Source organism: Somniosus microcephalus, chromosome 3 (assembly GCF_052327205.1).
Source record: "Somniosus microcephalus isolate GS21.2 chromosome 3, FLI_Smic_1.0, whole genome shotgun sequence".
Lineage (NCBI taxonomy): Eukaryota > Metazoa > Chordata > Chondrichthyes > Squaliformes > Somniosidae > Somniosus > Somniosus microcephalus.
Genome location: NC_140989.1, coordinates 24,514,292 through 24,538,090, shown reverse-complemented (window position 1 = coordinate 24,538,090; position 23,799 = coordinate 24,514,292). Strand labels below are relative to the sequence as shown.

Sequence of the window (23,799 nt, the reverse complement as noted above, 5' to 3'; positions counted from 1 at the left end):
CTGGGTGAAGAAATTCCTCCTCATTTCTGTCCTAAATGGCTTACCCCTTATCCTTAGACTGTGACCCCTGGTTCTGGACTCCCCGACCATCGGGAACATCCTTCCTGCATCTAGTCTGTCCAGTCCTGTTAGAATTTTGTAAGTTTCAATGAGATCCCCTCTCATTCTTCTAAACTCCAGCGAGTACAAGCCCAATCGACCCAATCTCTCCTCATACGTCATTCCTGCCATCCCAGGTATCAGCCTGGTGAATCTTCGCTGAACTCCTTCCGTGGCAAGAACATCCTTCCTCAGATAAGGTGACCAAAACTGCACACAATACTCAAGATGTGGTCTCACCAAGGCCCTGTACAACTGCAGCAAGACATCCTTGTTCCTGTACTCAAACCCTCTTGCTACGAAAGCACTATTATAAAGTCACTGCTGCTGAAATTTCAATGTCTGAGTCTACGAAACATCTTCTAGAAAATAAAGGATCAACATTAGCATCAATTGTGTAAATTAAAATGGTTTTGTTAGATTATTTTGGCCTATGATCACTGCAAGGGTATACATATCAGGAAAGGATGATCAGGCTGGGGTCTCTATTCTCTTGAAAAAAGGCAGCTGAGGGGTGACCTAATAGAGGTCTTTAAAATCATGAAAAATTTGGGTAAAGTGGATAGAGGGAGAGAATGTTTCCACTTGTGGAGAAGAGCATAACTAGAGGCCATCGATATAAGATAGTCACCAATAGGGAATTCAGAAGAAACTTTGTTACCCAGAGAGTGGTGAGAATGTGGAACTCGCTAACACAGGGAGTGGTTGAAGCAAATAGTATAGATGCATTAAAGGGGAGGCTAGACAAGCATACGAGGGAGAAGGGAATAGAGGGTTATGCTGATAGAGTTAGATGAGGAAAGACAGGAGGAGGCTCGAGTGGAGCGTAAACGCCGACATGGACTGGTTGGGCCGAATGGCCTGTTTCTGTGCCGTATATCCTGTGTAATCCTATGTAGAAAAAAAATAATTGAAAATGGCTGCCCCTTTTTCCTCACCTCAATAAATTGTTCGCTGCTACACTTTTTCCCCTCACAATTCCAACTGAAGTTCCTTTCCAGTGATCCAGGGTGAGAGTGGGAAGTCATCACAAGCAGGAAGTGTGGTAACTGCCCCTATCCACTGGGTGGTATATTGGCACTCCTATATGCAGTATCTCTGTGCAAGAGCGATTAGTACACAGCCTCGCCAGTCACTTTACAGAATGCCCTTTCATATCCAAACATTGAAAACTTGATTCAAGTTTATTTACAGTAAAACTTTGTACACATACTGTATTTCGGTACAACAGTGGTGCCCAGAATTGAACACAGCTCCTGCTGGGGCCTAACCAGTGATTTATAAAAGGTTTACCCCAGAGTAAAGGATGATCCCAGAGTTTTCACCTTCACTATCCTACCCATTCAAGGCATTAGTCACTCTTTGAATGAAGTGGCTTCTGATGCCAATCCTGAGCTTGCCCTTTACCAGTTTCTGCCCACGTCTGCTTGTCCTGCAATCATCGCTTAACTTAAAGCTGTGCTCTGAATTTACCTTTCCTATTTCACCCATGTTATAAACCACTGTAAAGGTTTCTTCTCGTTCATCATCTTTCAAGCTGAGTTTTTAATTCTAGCCTTTCCCCAAATTGTAACAAAGCATAAAAAATTTCCAAGAACAATAAGCTATTAAAAATATAGAAATGATCAAAGAAAGCCTGCTAATTACACTAGTGTACGGCCTCAAAGGCTGCTGGACTAGTAGTCACAACGCACTAGAACAGTCAGTGGATTCTAAAAAGCAGTCCATTGTGTGAAGCACTTTGAGACTATGATGAGGAAATGCCGTTGCTGCGGCAGGTTTTGCACTCTAGATGTCGCTAGAATGCCGCTGTTTGCTATTAGGTGTTGTGTGGAGCAGTAAAACATGGTCCTTCGCCCAATTATTTCCAGTCATCGTCTTATATGAAATATACATCGCAAATGGAGTTAGCTGAAAAATCAACTGGGAGTTCATTTCTCAGTAAACCTGCAGTAAAGGTGTAGCGATCGATGACCCTCTATTTATGGGATTATCACACATCAAGGACATGGAGTTCAGTGACATAGAAAGACTTGCATTTATATCGCACCTTTCACGATCTCAGGATGTCCCAAAGCGCTTTACAGCCAATGAAGTACTTTTGAAGTGTGGTCACTGTTATAATGTCGCAAACTCGACAGCCAATTTGCGCACAGCAAGCTCCCACAAAGAGCATTGTGATAATGACCAAATAATCTGTTTTAGTGATGTTGATTAAGTGATAAATTTTGGCTGGAGAACTCCCCTGTTCTTTTCCGAAATCGAGCCAGGAGATCTTTTACATCCAACTGAGGGGGCAGACGGGGCCTCGGTTTAATGTCTCATCAGAAAGACAGCACCTCTGACAGTGCAGCACTGCACTGGAGCGTCAGTCTAGATTTTTGAGCTCAAGTCTCTGGAGTGGGACTTGAACCCACAACCTTCTGACTCCGAGGTGAAAGTGCCACTCACTGAGCCATGGCTGAAATCCATCCTGCGTATCAACTGAATAACTCCCCCCATCTACATGTAAAATATAAAACTACATGAATGTCAGGGAGTGACTTCAAGGCTATTGTCTAATCTTGAGGTTAAGATGAAAGTTTTAAACCTCTCGAGCTTCACTTGCGGTTTATGTCATCATCTGCTCACGTTTGCCCTTTAACAGAAGGGTGATCTAATTGAGGTAGTTAAGATGATTAAAGGATTCGACAGGGTAGAGAGAATGAGAAAATATTTCCTCTGGCTAGGCTGGTCAGGAGTGACGTCAGGCAGCACTTCTTCTCACAAAGGGTGGTGGAAATCTGGAAGGCTCCCGCCCCCCTCTCCCTTAAAAAGCTGTTGAGGCTGGAGGTCAATTTAAAATTTCAAAACTGAGATTGAGATTTTTATCGGGTAGATTAAGTTAAGATACAGATCAGCCATGATCTAATTGAATGGCGGAACAGGCTCGAGGGGCTGAATGGCCTCCTCCTGTTTCTGTAACAGGGCACAGCACCGTCTATTGACCAGTTATACAGTGCTACCGTCAGTGAGTCCCAAATCCAGAAGCCACTAAAATAAGTCACAGCAATGTCAGAACCTCGCTCACAGCTTCTGCAGAAATTTGAGGACTAAGTCTCGGAGTTTGGTGCGAAGTGGCTCATTGTTGTCGCAAATAATATGCGTCGAATCTTCTTCGATTTGAACCAGGGTGTCTTCAGACTGAAGGTGGACAATGTGTCCCTCTGGCGTGTCCTCAACCTTGACGTCTGTGATGCCGTGCTGTGGAGGAACAAGTGGACAATTTACTGAGAGTGGAGAAGAACGCCATCCAGCGCCTCCACTGGTGCAAGCTGCTCCCTCAACTAAATCGCTATTTAAAAAAGAAAAACACAAGTGGTTCAGAGGCGCAGTGTGTTGGGAGTACCAGTGTATGGTGCCACAGGAGTGGGGAAATTATGGTTGAATTTCCCCCCCCCACCCCACGTCACTAAGCTTCCTCCCTCAGGATCGAACAACTCGCCGACACGCACAACTCATTAAGATTGGTCACAGGCAGGAGGAGAAAACTGACAGGAAAAAAATTACTTTCAAGAAACTGCATTCACGTCAGAACCCGGTAAACACCCATAAATATCCATTGCTACATGTTGGAGCGAGATAGGGGAAGGGGCTCCTTCAGTCAATCTGCCCAGTCTCTGGAGACCGATGGGGACCAGCCAAGCCTCCCGCCTCTCCCTGGTGAATCCCATATATTTGAGGCAATGCACACTATACACAGGCACAGAGCAGATATTTGTAAAAGACTTTAAAACAAACATGGAAAGGTGGCATTTGGGGGAAGGTTTTAACCTGAAGACTTACCTTCTTTATTAACGTGCGGCCTTGGCGTGTGGGGGGGGGAGGGCATGTGCGTCTTACCTCGAACAGGGAGAAAGGAGAGCGACCTCACCACAGTTGTGATAGAGCTCCTTTGGTCACAATGCAACTTAGCAATTGCAACGTGTCAGGGTCTCTACCACGGAGAAGGTACCGCACCACCAATTTTGAGCTCTAGCTTTACAGACACTTAACTTTGGCACATTCTATGCCTCTAATAAGTTCGACAACAACTTGCATTTATATAGCTCCTTCAACATAGTAAAACGTCCCAAAGGCACTCCAGACAAAATATGACGCTGAGCCAAATAAGGACATATCAGGACAAGTGACCCAAAACTCAATCAAACAGGTAGGTTTTAAGGAGCGACCTAAAAGGAGGAGAGAGAGGCGGAGAGGTTTAGGGAGTTCCAGAGCTCAGGGCCCAGGCAGCTGAAGGCACGGCCGCCAACGGTGGAGCGATGGAAATTGGGGGTGCGCAAGAGGCCAGAATTGCTTCAGGGAGCACTGTAAGATATTTACCTTCTCTAGGCTTTGTACAAATTGTTCGATGGTTATCGAACCACACAGCAGTGGTTTGGGAGGTTTGAATTCCGGAGTATCGTCATTTATCCGCTTCCTCTTCTTTCCTGGTGGCTGCTGCACTGGCTTTGGGAGTGACTGGATGAGAGAAGATTGGGATATTACAATTCATTTAATAAGAACATAATGGAGCAAGTAAGAGCCACTCAGCGCATCGCCCCACTGCCTTAGTGGACGGTGTATAGTTTGACCCATCATGAATTCTACGCAAATTACTCAATCTCCTAAAAGAGGCAATCAACTACAAAATTAAGCAGGTTCGCTTCAGAATCAAGTTGGCTTCAAAATGACATCCCTGGGAGAATTGGGTATTTCAATAATTACAGTAGGCAGGTCTGGATTATTCCAGATTGTTGATAATTCACCAATCAGGCAGGCTAATTAATGGAAAAAAGAGACAGAAGGATAAAGAAAATGAAAGACATAGGGAAAGAAAGAGAGAAAGCGAGAGAGAAAGGAAGAGAAAGAGGAAAAGAGAAAGAGAAAGAGAAAGAAAAGAGAGAGAGAAAGAGGGAGGAAAAAAAAGGAAGAGAAAAAGAACAACTTGCATTTATATAGTGCATTTTACAACTTTACGACAGCCCAAAGTGCTTCATAGTCAATGGTTTTCTTTTGAAGTGTAGTCACTGTTGTAATGAAGGAAACGCAGCAGCCAATTTGTACACAGCAAGCTCCCACAAACAGCAATGAGATAAATGACCAGATCGTATGTTTTAGTGATTTTGGTTGAGAATAAATATTGACCAGGACATTCGGTGAACTCCCTGCTCTTCTTCAAAAGAGTGCCATAGTGCTCTTCCGTCCACCTGAGAGCGCAGACGGGGCCTTCGGTTTAACACCTCATCGTCCCTGTTTAATAACGCCACTCCGCCGTCCAGCTTAATAACTCCATCTTGAGCCAGCTGTTAGAAAGTGCACACGAGCAGCAATAAACAGCACCGTTATCCACCCTGTGAGATTCCCCATTCTAGCTTGGGTGGATGGAGGGAAGAGAGTAAGAGAGGTAACGCACATGGTGTGCTATCCTGTGGCGCTCTAGTGTGTTGCGTTGCTGGCACTATTTATTTAACAAACAGCGGAAGGAGCGCACGTCAAACCCAAGCCCCCCACCCACCCGCCCCTTCAACCACCGTCTGCCCCACCTGTGACAGAGACTGCAGGTCCCGCATTGGACTCATCAGTCACCTGAGAACTCATTTTTAGTGTGGAAGCAAGTCATCCTCGGTTCCGAGGGACTGCCTAAGAAGATTTATTTAAATAGATCAAGTGGAGTCGAAGAAAACAATTCCAATCCTTCAAGTCTACTGGGCTAGTGCAACTTCACTTTACAGTATTCTTCTTACATGACTTACCTGCAGTATGTGCTTATTGTCTTTGGTCTGCAGTACCGCAGACACTGTTGCCATAGAGATGCCAGGTTTGATCTCAGAAGGCACGAGGGATTCCGCGAGCTGTAAAACAGTTATGGCATGAGAGGAATTAAAAGAATGGAATAAAAATAAAGAAAAATTTTGCATTTCGATAGCGCCTTTCATGACCTCAGGACGTTCACAGCCAATGAAGGACCTTTTTTTGAAGTGTAGTCACTGTTGTAATGTAGGAATCGCGGCAGCCAATTTGCACACAGCAATATGATAATGACCAGATCATCTGTTTTGGTGAAATAAAAACAGAAAATGCTGGAAATACTCAACAAGTCAGGCAGCATCTGTGGAGAGTGAAACAGAGTTAACGTTTCAGGTCGATGACCCTCCGTCAGAACTGGCAAAGGGTCATCGACCTGAAACGTTAACTCTGTTTCTTTCTCCACAGATGCTGCCTGACCTGCTGAGTATTTCCAGCATTTTTTGTTTTTATTTCAGATTTCCAGCATCTGCAGTATTTTACTATTGTATCTGTTTTCGTGATGTTGATTGAGGGATTAATATTAGCCAGGCCACTGGGGATAACTCCCTTGCTCTTCTTCGAAATAGTGCCGCGGGATCTTTTACATCCACCCGAGAGGGCAGACGGGGCCTCGGTTTAACGTCTCATCTGAAAGACGGCACCTCCGACAGTGCAGCACTTTCTTTTACATGTGTGCAAAAATTGAAAAATAATGAGTGATTAAAACATACTCCAACATATGATAACCCAGCCCCTTGGGAACCAAGCATTTGACACAGTCTGCACAAAGTATCACAGAGTTTGCAACATGATCTTTAAAACTGCCGGCACTCCCGCCAGTTTGAATTGGCAATACGTTGGCTTTTCTCCGCATTCCCCCCCCCACACACACTTTGTGACCTCCCCACACACGGCAAGTATTCTGATTTCAGCCATTCTGTTCCAGCGAATGTCTCAAGTAGCGGCTGGCATCAGTATGTCTGGAAGGAGAGTCCAAGCTCATCCTCGCATTAGGAATGGTGCATAGTTTGAGGAGATTGAGGGCGAGGGGTGAAGGAGAGGAAAACATTACAATAAACATACTTCAAAAAAAAAATGCAGAACAGCACCAATAGGTTAAACCCCCCCGCCCCCGACCCCACTTACATCAGGCATGAGCTCAATCTTCTCATAGCGCCGTTTGAAGGGGAGGGTCAGTACTTCAGCTCTCCGATAGGCCATTGGTGGGGGCTGACAGTCAATCATCAGATCTGTGCGGTGGGATTGGGCAGGCGGAGGTTGGGTGTACTGCTCCGGACACACAACGTGCAATGGCTGGAAAAACAAAAAACAGGGAGGATGGGGGAAAAAATTAAACAACAATCCCTCACATCCTGCCATTCACTGACAATAGGCGCACGAGAGGGCAGGAAAAGAAACCATCTTGCTGGCTGACCTTCACATTTCCACAAGGATTAACGTGAGAAAACGGCACAGAGCAGAGAGTGAGACCACACCTAGAGTACTGTGCACAGTTCTGGTCTCCTTATCTGGGGAAGGATATACTTGCCTTGGAGGCGGTGCAACAAAGGTTCACTAGATTGATTCCTGGGATGAGAAGGTTGTCCTATGAGGAGAGATTGAGTAGATTGGGCCGATACTCTGGAGTTTAGAAGAATGAGAGGTGATCTCATTGAAACATATAAGATTCTGAAGGTGACTGACAGGGTAAATGCTGAGAGGTTGTATCCCCTGACTGGAGAGTTTAGAACTAGGGGGCATAGTCCCTGGATAAGGCTTTGGCCATTTAAGACTGAGATGAGGAGGAATTTCTTCACTCAGAGAGTTGTGAATCTTTGGAATTCTCTACCCCAGAGGGCTGTAGATACTGAGTCATTGAGTATATTCAAAGAAAGAAAGGCTTGCATTTCTATAGCGCCTTTCACGACCACCGGACATCTCAAAGTGCTTTGCAGTCAATGAAGTACTTTTGAAGTGTAGTCACTGTTGTAATGTGGGAGACGCAGCAGCCAAAAATGCACACAGCAAGGTCCCACAAACAGCAATGTGATAATGACCAGATAATCTGTTTTTGTTATGTTGGTTGAGGGATAAATATTGGCCAGGACACCGGGGATAACTCTACTGTCCTTCTTCGAAATAGTGCCATGGGATCTTTTACGTCCATCTGAGAGCAGACGGGGCCTCGGTTTAACGTCTCATCCGAAAGACAGCACCTCCGACCGTGCAGCACTGCACTGGAGTGTCAGCCTAGCTTTATGTGCTCAAGTCCCTGGAGTGGGACTTGAACCCACAACCTTCTGACTCAGGGGCGAGTGTGCTACCCACTGAGCCACGGCTGACACTCAAGGCTGAGATCGATAGATTTTTGGACTCATAGGGAATCAAGGGATACGAGTCATCGGCCGGGAAAGTGGAGTTGAGGGCGAAGATCAGCCATGATCTTACTGAATGGCGGAGCAGGCTTGAGGGGCCGAATGGCCTACTCCTGCTCCTAGTTCTTATGTTCTTGTGTACAAAAAGATAATTGAAAGGTGCAATATCTTTGGCTTTGTATGCCACATCACATATATGGATTTGTAAAACGTAATGTACTGTGACTTAATCAGAAATCTAAATTTAATGGTAACCACACAAAACCAATACAAATGGCTGGGAAGACCACCCTCTTTGTCTGAAGTTTTCTGCCTACTGCTGGCCAAAAAGACAGCCACAAGCTTACCCACCCAACACCCGCCTTACCTGCACCTCCTTCAATAATTTCGAAACTTGAATGAAGTTTAATCGGGTGTCAATTGGACAGTAGACACATTTCATAGCCAGTGGCTGGTATGGTGCCAATGCGTCCAGGTAGGAGAAATCTGGTTCTAGAAGGAAAATCAGATGCATCAGATTGTGATTGCTAAAGGGCAGATTTTTCCACACTCATCAAGATAAAAGGAAGTTGCGATGGAAAATGGAGCCGTTCTACATTTTGCATATGGGATCTTTTAAATCCACCCAAGGGGTCAGACAGGGCCTCGGTGTAACACCTCATCGGAAACACAGATGATGCACCCACTTAACATTAGAAACATAGAAGATAGGAGCAGGAGTAGGCCATTCGGCCCTTCGAGCCTGCTCCGCCATTCAATGAGATCATGGCGGATCATCCAAATTCAGTCCCCTGTCCCTGCCTTCTCCCCATATCCCTCGATCCCTTCAGCCTCAAGAAATATATCCAACTCTTTCTTGAATATATTTAATGAACTGGCCTCCACCGCCCTCTGTGGCAGAGAATTCCACAGGTTCACCACTCTCTGGGTGAAGAAATTCCTCCTCATTGGCCCAGAAATTCGGGTCGGGGGCTTCCTGCGGTTGTAAGCCCCCGACCTGCACTTACCTACTGCGCCGGCCGTTGAGCTGAGGGCCCGCGTGGGATTCCGATCCTGGGCCTCCTCCAACTGCCGGCGAGCAGTGCTTGCGTATCCCAGGGGCGCAGTTAGTTCGAAGCGTCCCCTGGGATCACGTGGGCCACGGGGAGCCAATCGGAGCAGGGAAATGCCCATAAGTTTGACAGGAAGACCTGTCAAAACTTATAAATACTACGGCCCCAAAACATCACTAAATCTTCAAATAATTTTTTTTTTTAAATTACATTTTTTAAATAAACTATAAATTACATGAAATAACTATTTTAAACAATAATTTAAATTTTTGAAAAAAATAATTTTATTTTCTAACGGGGCTAAAAATAAACTTACCTTTCTTTAAAGTATTTAAAAATAATAAACCTGTGGAAAAAATGTTTTAATTTTAATTAATTCACCACTTACCTTGTAAAAAGCAGGCCTTATGCCTGCTTTTTAAATTTGTAAATTCTGGAGACTTACCCTCCCGGGAAAACCTGCAAAAAATACCTAAGTTGGATGCGCACACGCAGCCTCTCCCGCGCATGCGTTCGACCTCTGAACCCCTTCTTTCAGGGGAACGGAAGTGCCGGTTTCCCGCGCATGCACAGTGCATGCAGGAAACCGGCACTTCCATTGGGCTTACGGGTGAGTACCCCGTGCGTACTCACCCGTGGAGACCCGAAGTTCTGGGCCATTAATATTTTTTTCCTTCCCTTTTCGACTGACTACAGTTCAGTTACCTGTGAAAATGATGGTGTTGAGACTGGATTTGCCCCACAGCTCCAGGAAGTGAACAACGTCGCCATATCGCAGCGATGGGTGGCCGGTGAATACCACGCATGGCTGCTTGAAGTCATTGCTGAACTCCCCGTGGATGCTGGGATAGTGCTTCAATTTATTGGTCTGGATCAGCTGGAAACAAAACGAGAAAGGAAACGGGGGGGGGGGAAAGAGAGAAAAAGAGGAGAAAATGATTAACAACTATCAGCAAAACTGGAAAGATGCCGCATGGTTTCAGTGGGATCGGCAGACTAAACAGATTCTCCCTTACTCCCCATCCTGGAGGGTGGGCAGGCGAGTTGCTCCCAAGTTCTGTCAGATAGTGGAGGACAACAGCCTGGAAATTCTCCATCGCTCCCTCCCTGAGGGGGAAGTGCTTGGTTTGATGATCTGCTGTGCACTTACCCATGACCAATTGGTTAAGATTGGGGTGGGAGGCAGGCGGGAAGGCGGTTGGGGGGGGGGGGGGGGGGGGTGGAGTCGTGTCCCAGTGCTTTGTAGGGCAAAAATATTAGAGCCGGACTTATTGCAGCACCATGCGACTCTCGGACCATTGCATTCCAATAAAATCAAATCTTAAGCACTAGGTCATTTTAATAGCTGCTTTACTTCAGGAGCACTTACTGCATTTTTAAACGTCCCCTCCTGGATTAATGAACAAACTGTGCACAGCTACTTGTTGTTTATATAAATAAATACACAATATTATCACATTCACAGCGGCATCAAAGGCAGTTTTCGCAGGTAGATGTGGCCAGAAAGCGGACTGCTTTTCTATTGGGTTGGCCTCAAACAAAAATATAATTACACAGAAATGTAGAAGTTTAAGCTAGTCATTGTGCTTATTAAATGGTAAGACTCCTCTAGGTTCTGGCTGTTCCCTTACCTCTGCGTGGGGGAATGGCGGCTCTGGCAGGTAGACCTTCGACTGTTTATTGTGACAAAGCCTTCAGTGGGAGGGGAAAAAAATGAAACAATTAAGAGTTCAGAGCTTGTCACAACTAGTTACTGCCGCCAAACGGTAGAATACAAAATGGCAAGTTGAGGCGTTAAGCCTCATACACACAGACATGGGGACGGTAGTGTGGTGGCTACGTTACTGGAGTAATAATCCAGCAGCCTGGGCCAATAACTCAGAATTGTAAGTTCAAATTTCACATTGGCAGTCTGAGAAATTGAATTCAGTTAAAAGCAAAACTGGAAATAAAAGTGACAGGATGTCACACCTTTGGCCTGGCAAGAAGATCAACGGCAACTTTCATTTATGTAGTGCCTCTAACGTAGTAAAACGTCCCAAGGCGCTTCACAGGAGCGTTATCAAACAAAATTTGACACCGAGCCACATGAGGAGATATTAGTGCAGGAAAGAGGGAGGTTTTAAGGAGCATCTTAAAGGAGGAAAAGAGAGGTAGAGAGGTGGCGAGGTTTAGGGAGGGAATTCCAGAGCTTGGGGCCTCGGCAACAGAAACCATGGCCACCAATGGCGGAGCGATTATAATCAGGGATGCTCAAGAGGGCAGAATTGGAGGAGCACAGAGATCTCGTAGGGTTGTGGGGCTGGAGGAGATTACAGAGATAGGGAGGGGCGAGGCCATGGAGGGATTTGAAAACGGGGATGTGAATTATAAAATCAAAGGCGTACAGGATGTTGGCTATGCTTCAAGGGTAAGTGAAAGAATAAAAAATGACCCTCAACTTAACTAAAACCACCCACAAACATCCACAGCAATTATTTCTCAGTAACGTCAAGAACGGAATGGCTACTTTGAGCGCCCGGTTCATTAAATACACTATTGTCGCACGCTTACCACTCTGCAAAGATCTGGGAAAACTCCAGCGAGCTGTTGGCTACAGGAGAGATGAAGTAGAAGGGGACGCTGGAGAGTCCGGCCGAGTCGATGTACTGGTACAGACATTCCAGCAAGTCGTAAATTACTCCTGAGGGATAGCACGGAACCAGGACGTTCCCACCACTTCGGATAGTCACAGCTAAGGGCGGAAAAAACCCACACGAACGCATTACACTGGGAAGCAGCATCTCCAGACCCCTTCAGAGGCCAAAGATTTTATTTGTCCAATCGTGCCGGGTGACAATTCAGCTCCATGGGTATACACTAATCTTAAAAGCTAGAGAAGTGGATTTAGAGGGTGGAGCCAGAAGCAGAGTAAAGCTTCCTCTTGAAGGTTGTGGGTTCAAGTCCCCACTCCAGAGACTTGAGCACAAAAATCTAGGCTGACAATCCACTGCAGTGCTGAGGGAGCGCCGCACTGTCGGAGGTGCCGTCTTTCAGATGAGACATTAAACTGAGGGCCTATCTGCCCTCTCAGGTGGATGTAAAAGATCCTATGGCACTATTCTGAAGAGGAGCAGGGGAGTTATCCCCGGTGTCCTGGCCAATATTCATCCCTCAATCAACATCACTAAAAAACAGATTATCTGGTCATTATCACATTGCTGTATGTGGGAGCTTGCTGTGCGTAAATTGGCTGCCACGTTTCCTACATTACAACAGTGACTGCACTTCAAAAAGTACTTCATTGGCTGTAAAGTGCTTTGGGATGCCCGGTGGGTGGGAAAGGTGCTATAGAAATGCAAGGTCTTTCCTTTTTTTCTCTTCTCTGCCTCAACAATGCGCTTTAGCACCAATTTTGGAATTGCACCACGTGTTACATCTGTGCGACACTTTTGTATCTCACACCAGCCTTCCTCACTGGCTCTCCTGGTCAGACTGCTCGTTTTTGACCAATTTGTGAAGAATTTTGCGCTGTAAACTGCTCATCAGAGACTTGTGGGGTGAACACAGATAACAAACAGAGACGACATCAGAATGTATTGGATTCAAACCCAAATCCTAGAGACGAGAGGAGAGGGCACTGACCCACTGTGCCAATCCAGCCTGACTTTGCCATTCGTTTACTTCAGCCCATCGGAAGTTTTCTTGCTGCTGATTTTTAATTATGTACTGAGCACTGGCGGGTTTACTGGGAGAGAGGGTGTCATGAAGGCACGAGGATGCCATTCTTGCATTCCTCCAGCAGTCAGACTATCTGATGCTCCAGGGGCCAACGTGTTGCAAGCCATTTATCTCCCTTGAAATCTTGGATTTGTAATCATTCCTCAGTCACGTCTTCAGCAACACAGGTGGCAAAAAAACAACTTTTATATTTGATTTCATAATCGAGCTTTATCACATCAAAATACCTCAGAGGTGTTCACAGCATCTGGGATTCTGTTCTCTGGAGCCCTTTTCTCTAGAGAAGGCTGAGGGGTGACCCGATAGAGGGCTTTAAGATTATGAAGGGGTGCGATGTGTTGACGTAGAGACGATGTTCCCACTTGTGGGGGAGTCCAAAACTGGGAGACATAAAACAAAGTTCCCTTTTCTTTTCTTTTGGGTGCGCGACCCCTTCAAAATACCACGCATGCGCGGTTTTCCCCATTGAAAGGCCGGTGATTGGCTGCGCGGGAGTTCCAGAGCGCTGCAGCTTAAAGGGAACGTTGGTCATAAATATAAAATAGTCACTAATAAATCCAAGAGAATTTAAGAGAAACTTTTTTACCCAGAGAGTGATTAGAATGTGGAACTTGCTACTACATGGAGTGGTTGAGGTGAATACCAGAGATGCCTTTAAGGGGAAGCTAGATAAACACACGAGGGAGAAAGGAATAAAAGGTTATGCTGATAGGGCGAGATGAAGTAAGGTAGGAGGAGGCTCATGTGGAGCATGAAACATAGAAGATAGGAGTAGGCCATTCGGCCCCTCGAGCCTGTTCCGCCATTCAATGAGGTCATGGCTGATCATCCAAATTCAGTACCCTGTCCCTGCTTTCTCCCCATATCCCTTGATCCCTTTAGCCTTAAGAAATATATTTAACTCCTTCTTGAATATATTTAATGAATTGGCCTCCACTGCCTTCTGTGGTAGAGAATTCCACAGGTTCACCACTCTCTGGGTGAAGAAATTCCTCCTCATCTCTGTCCTAAATGGCTTACCCCTTATCCTTAGACTGTGACCCCTGGTTCTGGACTCCCCCGCCATCGGGAACATCCTTCCTGCATCTAGTCTGTCTAGTCCTGTTAGAATTTTATAAGTTTCAATGAGATCCCCTGTCATTCTTCTAAACTCCGGCACGGACCAGTTGGGCCAAATGGCTCTTTTCTGTGCTGTAAAATTCTATGTAATCTTGTTTCTGAGGTGCAGTGGCTGCTATGCAGGCAGAAATATTAGAATTTAAAAACTGATCTTGAGATGGTAAAGTACACTTTCAATACAGAGAGGCCTAAAAAAAAAAACACACACACACTCAGAGCAGGCACAAAATAAAACATTTTAAGCCCAGCACGGAGGAAGACAAATGCCCCCAACCTCACCACACCTCCTTCCCAGTGCATTACCTAGGTTACTGCAGAATTCTCCCAACATGCCGTCGGGATTAGCGGTAGGGATCTGTGTCAGTCCAGTCAGGATGAGGACGTCGCTATTTTTCAGGGAGGTTTGCTCCATGGGCTGGAAAAGAAAAAAATATATACTTTTGAAACCAATTCTTCTTTCTTGAACTGGCTGCACTTCAACTTTGAGAACCCGTGTGAATTTTAAAGTACAAACCTATAATAATTCAAATGACTACTTTCCCCCCGCCCCTTGCGAATGTATCTATCTTTCTTATCGTTTCCTCCTTTAAGATGCTTCTTAAAACCTACCTCCTTGACTAAGCTTTTGGTCATCTGTCCTCATATCTCTTTCTGTGGATTGGTGGCAAAAATGTTTTTATTGATAACGCTCTTGTTAAGCGCCTTGGGACGTTTTGCTATGTTAAAGGCGATAGATAAATGCATGTTGTTGTTGTTTTTAAAGAGTGTCTATTACTTCAAAGTGTCAAAAGTATGTAAATTTAGAAAGAATAGAAAGAGACATGCAGCCATTTCAGGCTGTTTTTTTGGACCGGGACCCTGAAATTTAGGAATATGAGGTTTGACGCTGAATTATGAATTTCACTTATGCTAAAGGTGTGACATAAATGCATGTTGGTGTTTTTCAGGGCACTGCCACGAATGGCGAGGCTGAGGGAAGAGGAAGGGGTGGGCGGCATATACAGACCGGGATGTAGGGCTGAAGGATGCGGCTGTTGTTCCACGTTACTGAACTTAAAGCCAATTGTACTATGGGCTGAAAGGGTGTTGACTGCAGCTTACATTCACGTGCTCAGTTTTGAATGGTTACCTGCGGATGAGTGGTGAGCAGCGAGGACCCAGACACGTAGGCCACTTTCTCGTAGTGCGACTGGATGATCCAATTAGAGCTGCCCAGGCAGTAGCCCGAGCTGAGCGGCGTGATCTGTACTGCACCAAAGAGCTCCTGATATTCCACAGAAAAAAAGAGAATTCAACTAACAGCATTTTAAAAAGTAATTTTTTAAAAAGTAATCTATTCCCGCTCCTCAATTTCTCTTCCGCCCCGCCCCGCCCCCCCCACTTTCTGAAAGTAATGACTAGTTACTCTGTGAACCAAGTCAGGCTATTCTACCATGGGATCCTCACAGATGTCTACATCTGAAGCCCCCACACACACACTTTCCAGCAGACCTCATTGGATAGTGATCAGCAACTAGAACTTGTCTGTTTTTCTTCTTCTTCTTCCCTAGTGTCGGGACGCTGAGGACAATTGTACCAGCCCTATTGCCACCCTGGCAGAGATCAGGAATTAAACCTTGCCCCCCTCATTCCCGTTCAGAATATCAATAAAAATATTTTCTTTTGCCATACTTGAATTCAAGTGAAAGTTGATTTAGATGGTCTCCTGCAGATATAAACATATGTGGCCATCTTACATCTGCTCGCACTTCCTGTCAACTCTTTCCATTATAAATTCCTATAACCACATTTATACTGGAAACTGTGCACGCCATCACTGGTGGAGTGGTGGAATTGCAGCATGACAAGTTTACACATGCAGTGTGCATTATAAATGTTGACATAGAAATTTATATAATGTAAATATATAAAAATAAGGATAGAAAGTATATGACTTTAAAATGGTGACTGAATTACATCTGTAGGCCCTGGTCCAATAATCCCTTATCTTCTAATCCTGTTTCAATTGAGGATTGGTTTTGACTCCCTAAATGCAACATCATAGGAGATCGACTAACATATTATTTAAAAACTTCCATAGGCACGTACAATGTTCCCTCCAAAATTTCGCTGATGTGCGCGGCCAGTTTTTTCAATGCGCAGTACCTTTAAATTTTTTGCACGGCCGCACGTGCGGTATTTAAGAGCTTGTGAGCAGCCTGCGTGGTACCTTCAAGATTGCTGCACGCCCGTGTGCAGCTTAGAGGAAACTTTGGGTCCGTACATTTGGTTGTCATGGGATATTTTACTATGTTAAAGGAGCCATATAAATGCAAGTTGTTGTGGTCACAATTTTAAGTCATGCTCTTCTTTCAACATTTACCATTTGCAATATCAACTGTCACGATATGGTGCAGACTCTAGCCATGAGGTGGTTCTGTAGAGTAAGTTCCTCAAGTGTCTCTCCCAATTGTGTCACCATCTTGTATACAAAAAAAGCTTCCATTTGTCAACTGACAAAATATACAGGAAACTCTCGTTTAAACGGCACCTAAATATCCGGAATTCTCTATTAACCGGCAAAATTCATACTCCGAAAACAACACCTCAATAACCGGCAATGTTGCCGAGTCCGAGTCTCCCGCGGTGGCCGAGTTAGTCAGTGGGGGTAGTTCTCCAAACTGCCACTACTCGGCTTCTTGGCGCTGTCGGAAGTCCGAACACCTCAATAACAGGAGTCTGACTCTCCTGCGCTGCCGGTAGTCTTCTGATCCGCCATTTTACAGGGGTACTGTGTGTCTCCCACACTGCTGGTAGTCATTGCATTGCATTACCCTCAACTGGCAGTACTGTACTTAATCAAGCATCTTCCACCATCCATTTAACACAACATTCTGTAGGTGAGTACCCAATTACTGTATACTGCACATTTCTTGATTTTTTAATTTTTCTTTGTTAAAAATAGCCTCGGTAGATAACCCTCTCCGTCATCCGGAATTTTTGATCAACCGGCAACATGCCGGTCCCGTCGGTGCCGGACACCAAAGAGTTTCCTGTATATAGATATCTTCCTGTTAAATCTTCCCAACAACTGGATAGAATGTTTCAATCAGCAAAGTCTGTCACTCAGGAAGTAGAACTATAAGAAAAACCGACCAATGCCGGAAATTATAAATCAAAGCAAAATCCCGAGTTGAAGGGTCTCACCCAACTTTTCCCTTGCGACTGCTGACAGCTTTGCACTGCATTCTCACCATTTTGTTTCCCTCACTCAGGAAGTTCAGTAATCACTTGTATGATAAACAGGTACTCACTATTTTCTGAGAGTATCCTACGAGCTGAACCTTGCTTAGGGCCAAGTTGACTTCCGGCATTGTGTAACAACGTTTCCATGTCAAAACCTCCACAGCATCCTTTAGAGGCGCAGGTAAGTGCCTGGACACAAGAGCAGGATAACACTTTGAGGAATAATAATAGGGAATTCAGGAGACACCTCTTTACCCAGAGAGTGGTGAGAATGTGGAACTCGCTACCACAGGGAGTAGTTGAAGCGAATACCATAGATGCATTTAAGGGGACGCTAGATAGGCACATGAGGGAGAAAGGAATAGAATGATATGTCGATGGGGTGCGATGAAGAGGGGTGGGAGGAGGCTCGTGTGGAGCATAAACACCGGCATGGACCTGTTGCCGACTGGCCTATTTCTGTGCAGTAAATACTTTGTAAAGACTAGGTGCACATATGCTCGCATATACTGGATATACTCAGTTTAAAGTAGTTCTTCCCAGCATTAGGGAGCGAGATGGTCAGTGGGAGGTGTGGGGACAGAGCAGAAGAACCAGAAACGCTTAAAAAGGCTTTGATGCAGGACTGTGCGACTTCAGCTCAGGACAGGCTGCGTACAGTCGGCTTGTAGTGCTGATGATTTTTCACATTTCGCATTGGCAGTGCATCCTACAACTGCAGCTGCACAGAAAAGGCAAATCCTAATTGTTGGAAACCACATAAAAGAGAATGATTATAATTGCAAACAATGTAAAAAAAAAATTAAATACCCAGTGATAAGAACATAAAATGCTGGAAAAACTCAGCAGGCCAGGCAACATCCGTGGAGAGAGAAATAGAGTCAACGTTTCAGGTCAAAACCCTTCGTCAGGACTGAAAAAACACAGGAAATGAAACAGATTAAAAGGCCAGTTTGGGGGCTGGGAAATGGGGATGAAAGAACAAAAGAGAAGTGAAGAGACATTAAGAGGTATTCAAAACCAGACGAGATGGTGATAGGACTAGTAAATTAATTAATTAATTCACCACTTACCTTGTAAACAGCAGGCCTTACGCCTGCTTTTTATATGTGTAAATTCTGCAGACTTACCCTCCCGGAAAAACCTGTAAAAAAAACCTAAGTGCGATGCGCCGCGCTGCCTCTCCCGCGCACGCGTTCGAACTCTGAACCCCTTTGTTAAAGGAACGGAAGTGCCGGTTTCCCTCGCATTCGCAGTGCATGCAAGGGAAACCGGCACTTCCATTGGGCCTACGGGCGAGTACCCACGCGTACTCACCCGTGGAGACCCGAATTTCTGGGCCAATGTGTAGAAATCTGTATCCTCATTTGTGTTATAGGCAGTTACTCAGAATCTAATGGGGCCGGGCCACTCTGTACAGCTTTCCACAGGCATTGTAACCCGCCCTCCTAGAAATTAAAAAGTGGACAAAGAACACAGTGCACTTGCAATAACTTAAAAATAAAAATTTAAATAAAACAAATTTAACAAACATCAGCAGTAAAGCTGTTAAAATTCATGGCACTGGTCATATAGCTCCAGAAAATCCTCAGGAACACCGCATCAGAAATGAAAGGAAAAACAAAATAGCAAATTGCACAGTTTAGCCAGAAATAGTTCCGCTCATCACTGTACCTGAACATTTCCCGGTTCTTCCAGTAGGTGGCAGACTGTGGCTTTGGCACGCGCTCCATAAAGTTCACCAGCTCCTCCATGAGAAGCCTGTTCCAGACAACAGGAGGGAAGAAAAATATAATCATTGAAATGGCAGTGATTTACATATAATGGAAATGTACCAAGCTGTATTGGGCACAAACCAGTATGAATACTGCTACTGCGAGTTCGGGTATAGATGTAAAAAAAAAGAGATTATCTGGTCACTATCACACTGCAGTTTGTGGGAGCTTGCTGTGCACAAATTGGCTGCCGCGTTTTCTACATTACAACAGTGACTACACTTCAAAAAAGTACCTCATTGGCTGTGAAGCACTTTGGGACGTCCGGTGGTCATGAAAGGCGCTATAGAAATGCAAGTCTTCCTTTTTAAAAAAAAAGTCACAGATAGCCAGGAAGGATAGAATACTGGAGCCTAGTCTTCAGTCGCTTACAAGCCTTTATTCACTGAGACACACATTACATGCTGTGCACCCCCAAGATAAGCTTGTTTCTCTTTCTGAACCTGCTCCCATATTTATAAACACAAGAGAGTCTCCAATTAATGCCCACTACCTGAATACAATTCTTCTTCTTAGGCAGTCCCTCAGAACCGAGGATGACTTGCTTCCACATTAAAAATGAGTTCTCAGGTGACTGATGAGTCCAATGCAGGACCTACAGTCTTTGTCACAGGTGGGGCAGACGGTGGTTGAAGGGGTGGGTGGGTGGGGTGCTTGGGTTGACGTGTGCTCCTTGCGCTGGGCTTCCGCTTGCTCCCGGCGAAGAGACTCGAGGTGTTCGGCGCCTTCCCGGATGCTTCTCCTCCACTTTGTGCGGTCTTGGGCCAGGGATTCCCAGGTGTCGGTGGGGATGTTGCACTTTTTCCAAGGAGGCTTTGAGGGTGTCCTTGAAGCGTTTCCTCTGCCCACCTAGGGCTCTCTTGCCGTGCCGGAGCTCCGAGTAGAGCACTTGTTTTGGGAGTCTCGTATCGGGCATGCGGACAATGTGACCTGTCCATCGGAGCTGATCGAGCATGGTCAGAGCTTCGATGCTGGGCTACCACCTGAATACAATTAACACCCAACTGATATACTCCACCCTGAATACAATTAACACCCAACTGATATACTCCACCCTGAATACAATTAACACCCAACTGATATACTCCACCCTGAATACAATTAACAATAGGGACCCATCCCAAATTTACATTTCTCCTTTAGATGCCATCTGACCTGCTGTGCCTTTTCAGCACTTTTGTTATTCACTTTGATTTCCCAATATATTTCCATTTCATAAGGCTCAGAGATGTAGAAGGTCAGTCAGGGATATTTGATTTGGCATGGGCTAGCAAAACAAGTAGAAAAAAGTACAAGCTGAAAAGGGGTAGATACCAGCTAGACATCAGAAAGCATTGCTTCACTGAGAGAGTGGTTGGTTTTTGGAAGAGCTTTCCAAGGGTTAGTAGCTTAGATCTCTTCAAGGTCTTGAAGAGAAATACATTATTTGTTACAACTATTAACATAGCAGAGGGCAGATAGATGGATCCACCATCTTTATCAGCCATGAGATTTTCTGTTATTTGGACCGTTATATACTTTTATATACTGTGTCAGCCGTAGCTCAGTGGGTAGCACTCTCGCCTCTGAGTCAGAAGGTTGTGGGTTCAAGTCCCACTCCAGACACTCGAGCACAAAAATCTAGGCTGACGCTCCAGTGCAGTACTGAGGGAGCGCTGCACTGTTGGAGGTGCCGTCTTTCGGGTGAGACATTAAACCAAGGCCCTGTCTGCTCCCTCAGGTGGGCGTAAAAGGTCCCATGGCACTATTTCGAAGAAGAACAGGGGAGTTCTCCCCAGCGTCCTGGCCAATATTTATCCCTCAATCAACATCACTAAAAACAGATTATCTGGTCATTATCACATTGCTGTTTGTGGGAGATTGCTGTGCGCAAATTGGCTGCCGTGTTTCCTCCATTACAACAGTGACTACATTTCAAAACGTACATCATTGGCTGTAAAGCGCTTTGGGACGTCCAGTGGTCGTAATGGCGCTATGAAATGCAAGTCTTTCTTTTTTCTTTCTCAGGATGTGGGCATCGCTGGCAAGGTCAGCATTTATTGCCCATCCCTAGTTGCCCTTGAGAAGGTGGTGCGCCGCCGCCTTGAACCGCTGCAGTCCGTGTGGTGAAGGCAGTCCCACAGCGCTGTTAGGGAGGGAGTTCCAGGATTTTGACCCAGCGACGATGAAGGATCGGCGATATGAATGTCCAAGTCGGGATGGCGTGTGACTTGGAGGGGAACTTGGCGGTGATGGTGTTTCCGTGCGGCCTCTGCCCTTGGCCTTCAGAGGAAGGTTAAACTGGCCCTACAGGCGACACTGGAATGACCCCTTTGAGGAAGTTACCAGTGAGCAAACAGTGCATGTGGAATAGTACCCCAGCAATTGTCAACATCTTCAGGAGGAGGGCAGAAAATGAACTGGCTCGGGCAGGGGAAAAAAGAGAATAAAATACATATATTTTTAAAAACAGCTCGACATGAATCTTGTCATTCATGTGGAAATGACTTATGAAATAATACTGGGTGGCCTGCTGGTGGCGCTGTCCAGGGAGAGTATAAATACTCGGGCATGGGCCCAGCTTGCTCGGAACATTCTTTAACAGGAACTAGTGAAGGACACAACTAGACTTCCATGTTGTAAAACAGTTGATTAAAGCTTTGTTAAACGCTTAGACCAAGTGCCTAGTAGTTGTCTTACGTCACAGCTGAAGTGCTTACCTTCCAATCTGCATTGTGGGTTCTGTGGCATATACTGTTCCAGTGAAGCCAGTGTGTTCTGTGATGTACGGCAATGCCATCATACAGTGATAATTTGATATCAGGATCACATCTACGGTGGAGAGGTCCAGTAACTCCGTCTGCAATGGAGGTTGCGAAGCTTTTTAGAGGGTTGCAGCTACAAAGTGAAACGGACTCCACTGCACCATTTCCACACTCTGCTTAAAGGGGAAGGAGCATATAAGGGAAAGCACTCTCCCAATGTCCGTGCATAAAAATATTTGTTATATTTCTAAAAAAAAAACAAAGACCCCAACAGGGCCCCACCATCCGATTCCCCTCGCTCTTGGTCATGCTGGTGGCACGACTGACGAGATGAACCTTGTGCTTTTCAGAGCAGCTCCAGTCATTCTCACCATAGTCCCAACATCAGACTGGCCGGATGCCGATCATCAGCTGCCCGACCCAAGGGAAAACATGCTACGGGCAAAGCAAGCAACCACTGAATGGCAGCCTCGAGAAACTGTCACTGCTAGAGAAGCCCATCCGAATGGGAGTTCAGTACTTTATTGCTAGAGGTACCAGTATGAATGGAAATCAAATGCTTCACAACTGACCAAATCAGGCTACTGCTCTCTCTCATGTCATGTCACCTACATTTAAAAAAGGTGGTAGAGAAAAAAATGGGGAATTATAGACCGGTAAGCTTGACATCGGTAATGCTAGAGTCCATTATAAAAGATGTAACAGCAGAGCACTTGGAAAACAGTGACAGGATCGGACAAAGTCAACATGGATTTACAAAAGGTAAATCATGCTTGGCTAATCTACTGGAATTTTTTGAGGATGTAACTGGTAGAATAGATAAGGGAGAACCAGTGGATGTGGTGTATTTGGACTTTCAGAAGGCTTTCGATAAGGTCCCACATAAGAGACTAGCGTGCAAAATTAAAGCACACGGGATTGGGGGTAAGGTACTGACTTGGATAGAAAACTGGTTGGCAGACAGGAAGCAAAGATTTGGAATAAACGGGTCTTTTTCCGAGTGGAAGGCAGTGACTAGTGGGGTACCGCAGGGATCGGTGCTAGGACCCCAGTTATTCATAGATACATAGAAGATAGGAGCAGGAGTAGGCCATTCGGCCCTTCGTGCCTGCTCCGCCATTTAATGAGATCATGGCTGATCCTTTAATTCAGTATCCCGTCCCCGCCTTCTCTCCGTAACCCTTAACCCCTTTTGCCCGTAGAAATATATCTAATTCCCTCTTAAATATATTTAATGAGCTGGCGTACACTGCCCTCTGTGGCAATGAGTTCCACAGGTTCACCACTCTCTGAGTGAAGAAATTCCCCCTCATCTCTGTCCTAAATGGTTTAGCCCTTATCCTTAAATTATGTCCTCTAGTTCTGTTCTCACCCGCCAAGGGAAACATTCCTTCTGCATCCAGTCTGTCTAGACCTGTCAGAATTTTATACACTTCTATGAGGTCCCCTCTCAATCTTCTAAACTCCAGTGTGTACATCCCTAAACTACATAGTCTCTCCTCATAGGTCATTCCCGCCATTCCTGGTATCAGCCTGGTGAATCGCCGCTGCACCCCCTCCATGGCAAGAACATCCTTCCTCAGATGAGGCGACCAAAACTGTACACAGTACTCGAGGTGTGGTCTCACCAGTGCCCTGTACAGCTGCAGCAAGGTATCCCTGTTCCTGTATTCTAACCCTTTTGCTATGAAGGCCAGCATACCGTTTGCCTTCTTGACCGCCTGTTGCACCTGCATGCTCGCCTTCAGTGACTGGTGTACAAGAACACCCAGGTCTCTCTGTACTTCCCCCTCTCCCAATCTATTGCCATTTAAATAATAATTTGCCCTCCCGTTCCTGCACCCAAGGTGGATAACTTCGCACTTGTCCACATTATAGTGCA

General features: G+C 45.5%; 1 protein-coding gene across 3 annotated transcripts in view; it reads right to left on the bottom strand.

Annotated features, from left to right (window-relative positions):
* Window positions 1-1,264: 1,264 nt before the first annotated feature.
* Window positions 1,265-23,799, bottom strand: part of ints9 (integrator complex subunit 9) — a 64,380-nt gene continuing 41,845 nt past the window's right edge. For all 3 annotated transcript variants that reach the window (XM_085979436.1, XM_085979450.1, XM_085979442.1), the window contains exons 5-17: window positions 21,873-22,012; window positions 19,073-19,159; window positions 17,467-17,587; window positions 15,303-15,437; window positions 14,477-14,588; window positions 11,888-12,068; window positions 10,966-11,026; window positions 10,040-10,211; window positions 8,650-8,774; window positions 7,054-7,221; window positions 5,874-5,972; window positions 4,462-4,599; window positions 1,265-3,342 (exon numbers count right to left, since the gene is read on the bottom strand). In XM_085979436.1, coding sequence (XP_085835562.1) covers window positions 3,166-3,342; window positions 4,462-4,599; window positions 5,874-5,972; window positions 7,054-7,221; window positions 8,650-8,774; window positions 10,040-10,211; window positions 10,966-11,026; window positions 11,888-12,068; window positions 14,477-14,588; window positions 15,303-15,437; window positions 17,467-17,587; window positions 19,073-19,159; window positions 21,873-22,012 — 1,716 coding nt within the window. In that variant the 3' untranslated portion in view covers window positions 1,265-3,165. The remainder of the gene's footprint in view (window positions 3,343-4,461; window positions 4,600-5,873; window positions 5,973-7,053; window positions 7,222-8,649; window positions 8,775-10,039; window positions 10,212-10,965; window positions 11,027-11,887; window positions 12,069-14,476; window positions 14,589-15,302; window positions 15,438-17,466; window positions 17,588-19,072; window positions 19,160-21,872; window positions 22,013-23,799) is intronic.